We start from the raw sequence: 3,038 nt of genomic DNA, 5'->3' as shown, positions 1-3,038 counted from the left end.
CTAGAAAAGAGGTAAGAAGTTACTCTGACATGAGGGAATGACAGGTGGTACCTGTGTGGTGGGTGAGAGTGAAGGCTGTGGGGTCATCAGCTCTGTTTAAATCCTCATGTCAACACATATCATCTCTCTTGGGGCAAGTCACCCCTCTTCTCCCTTTCTGTGCCTCGGTTTCCTCATGTGAGAACAGGGACAGTAACCAGAGCACATGTTGGATTACCTGAGCTGCCACTGTTTATTGCCATGCCTGGTCAACTGAGGCAGGGCTACAAGGTGACAGAAAGGGAGTGCTCCCACTGAGGGTCAGGTGTCTCCTGCAGTGCTCAGCACAAACTCACAGAGCCAGTGAGCCCCAGGGAATAAGGAAAAGGTGAGTGGTGATAATGATGTCCCCTTTCTCCTATTACCATCCTAATATTTCTTCCTGCACAAGGTTCAGCTGGCCTTGGAGGGCACATGCCTCTGGCAAGAACCACTGCTTGGTACAATGTACCAAGACAGAGAAAAGGGCTCTGCCACTAACATGCTGAGTGACACTGGACAAGTCTATTTCCCCCTTTGGGCTTTACTTTCTTTTAATAAAAGGAGAGGGTTGGATAAGGTCAGTGTTTTCTAAACTGCTGTGCCTCCAGGCCATAACAGACATGCCATGGGGCATATTCATGGTTTAATCCAAGACAGGGCTGGTTGGGGCCTTTAGTATGTCAGTGTTCATGATGAATCTCAAAGGTGGCAATTTTCTAGGTTTATCAGGAAGGCAACAGTGACCCCCAAGATAACTGCGTTTGGGACACCCTGGGCACCCTAAGTGACATGCTGTGGCTGCACACACGCACGGGCTGGTCAGTAAAATCTGTGGAGTAAATGTTGGTTCCAGAGCATCAAAACAAAATACTGATGGAGAAAGGATACTAGAGATAAGGCCTTCCAAGAGAACCAGGGGGTGAGAAATGGCTGGCCCACAGAACTTATTCTGGGTCCTCAGAAGAAAACTCACCACAGGCGGCTCTGTGGGGCTAGAGAAACAGCCCTGGTTCCTCCCCCACATCTGGCTGGTCAGCTCTGGGTAGCAGAGGTCAGCACACAGGGCAACTGGTGTGGCCATGTCTACCACATAGACAGGTGGCCAATGGCGGGAAGAAGCAAGCAGATCCACATGGTCACGGGCACTCTCACCCCGCACAAGATACTTGGAGCCGCAGATCACCTAGGGGTAGAGGTGGAGGGCACGGCATAGGATTAAAAAGCTGATTTGCAGACAGACTGAGTCAAGTCCTCAATGGCTTCTTCCCAGGAAGATGAACAATCAGGTTTCATGACTGAAGCAAAAGCGATCCTGCCAGAGCCCATAACATTCTGCTTCTGTCTTCCTTCTGTCCCTAAATGAAGTCACAGGCTCATCCTTGACCTCTTGAGAGAAGAGTTGGGAACATCTAGTCCTCAACTGAGGCTAAAAATTCCCAGGTCATCTGCCCCACCATACCCCCACATCACCCTACGCATTTACCACCATCTAGCCCAGTGGTTCCCTATCCTGGATGCACAGCACTGGCAGCTAAGAGCTGGTTAAAAATGGAGGTTCCTGGGCCCTACCTGAAATCTAAGGCATCTTTATTCTAAGCAGCTCCCCACCAGACCCTGATTGCAGGCTAGCAAACACCTCCATTAACATGGCCCCCAAACGCCACTCCACCGCCAGGCAGCTGTGTGTACACTGGAGAATTCTGCCTCTGATTCCACTTTCATACCCACCAGGCCTAGCTGTCGCCTCTAAGTGATATGGCTCTCCCATCACAGCACTGAGATCTCTAGCTCTCACATTTGTCCCTGTTTGCCAAGTGCTTGTCTTGAGACAGTCCCAGTTCACATGAATACAATCCTTTGAGCAGGCTCTGATCTGCCTGGGTGGAGGCATCCAGGGTCTTACTCAGACACAGCTTTTATTAAAGGAGTTGACAACCTAATTATCTTTTGACAGCCAGGTCACCCTGTCCACTCACACATCTCAGTGAACTGAAGCTCTGCTAGCCCCCCCAGCCCATTCAGTGCTTGTTCATGGGGTGTTAAACCCTAGTGTCTTCCTGGGCCCACTGTGTCACATAGCACGACCTTTCCAGAGTGATCCCGGCGCCTACCCTGCCCACACCCTCTAAAGACAGGACAATCTCCCTAACACCAAAATCAGGCCATGTCCATCCCATTTCCCATTCAAAACCATCCAGGGGGTCCTTCATTGCTCTCAGAAAAAAATCCAAACTGTTACTCTGGCCTATAAAGTCTTACATGATCTGGCCCCTGGTGACTCCTCTACTCCCCCTTCTCTTGGCTCACTACGCTTCCCCAGTGAGGGCATAGTGGCCGCTCTTCCCTCTGCTGGAACCCCTAGTTCATCAATGGGGTTCTCAGCTTTCTCTGGCTGCCCCATGACAGCAGGTCCCTAACTGTCCCTCATGGTAACTTCCTATCTCAGGCACTTGTACCACAAGCTGTGGTGACTTTGTCTCTCCACTAAAATGAGGTCAACTAGGAAGGAAAGACATGGTTGCTCACCTTTGTACCCTCAAAAGCTAATGTGGGGGCCAGCACATGGTAGGGTGCTTAATACTCACTGATGACAACCTGGGCTCCCCACCTGACACATGTGGAGCTACTCCACAGGCTGCCGAGTGAGCTAGGTAACACCCTGCCAAGGATGAGCTGGCTCAATCACGATGCAGGCAATGAATCACAAGCAAATTCACTTCAGCCGCTCCTTGTTAGCCTCTTACCTGATGGGGGCACACCTTGTAGATTTTACCCCCTGTGAGATGAGGTGAAGGCTGTCTAGCTCTGGCTCCATTCTGTACAGATTCATAGAGGGCCAACAAGGAGAAGCAGAGCTGTTCCTAGAGCAAGTTAAGATTAAAAACACAGCAGTAAATGCTAAAGGACCAGGCCTGTGCATAGCACCAAATGATCATTTCAATACCTAAAGCCATAGAATAAACCGTCAAGCCTGGAGTGGGCCTTGGAGCCCCACCAGCCCAACGTCCTCTAGGTAC

The 3,038-nt window shown here is 50.5% G+C and overlaps 1 protein-coding gene across 2 annotated transcripts in view; it reads right to left on the bottom strand.

Moving 5' to 3' along the window:
• HMGXB3 (HMG-box containing 3) overlaps positions 1-3,038 on the bottom strand; it is a 41,086-nt gene that overhangs the window by 1,727 nt on the left and 36,321 nt on the right. For both annotated transcript variants that reach the window (XM_087816915.1, XM_087816916.1), the window contains 2 exons: positions 2,766-2,882; positions 995-1,204 (listed from right to left, as the gene is read on the bottom strand). In XM_087816915.1, the coding sequence (XP_087673041.1) occupies positions 995-1,204; positions 2,766-2,882 (327 nt within the window). The remainder of the gene's footprint in view (positions 1-994; positions 1,205-2,765; positions 2,883-3,038) is intronic.

The sequence above is a fragment of the Miniopterus natalensis genome, chromosome 4 (assembly GCF_054644295.1).
Source record: "Miniopterus natalensis isolate mMinNat1 chromosome 4, mMinNat1.hap1, whole genome shotgun sequence".
NCBI classification, from domain to species: Eukaryota; Metazoa; Chordata; class Mammalia; order Chiroptera; family Miniopteridae; genus Miniopterus; species Miniopterus natalensis.
The sequence above is the reverse complement of the archived record's forward strand: the minus strand, read 5'-3'. Positions and strand labels throughout refer to the sequence as shown.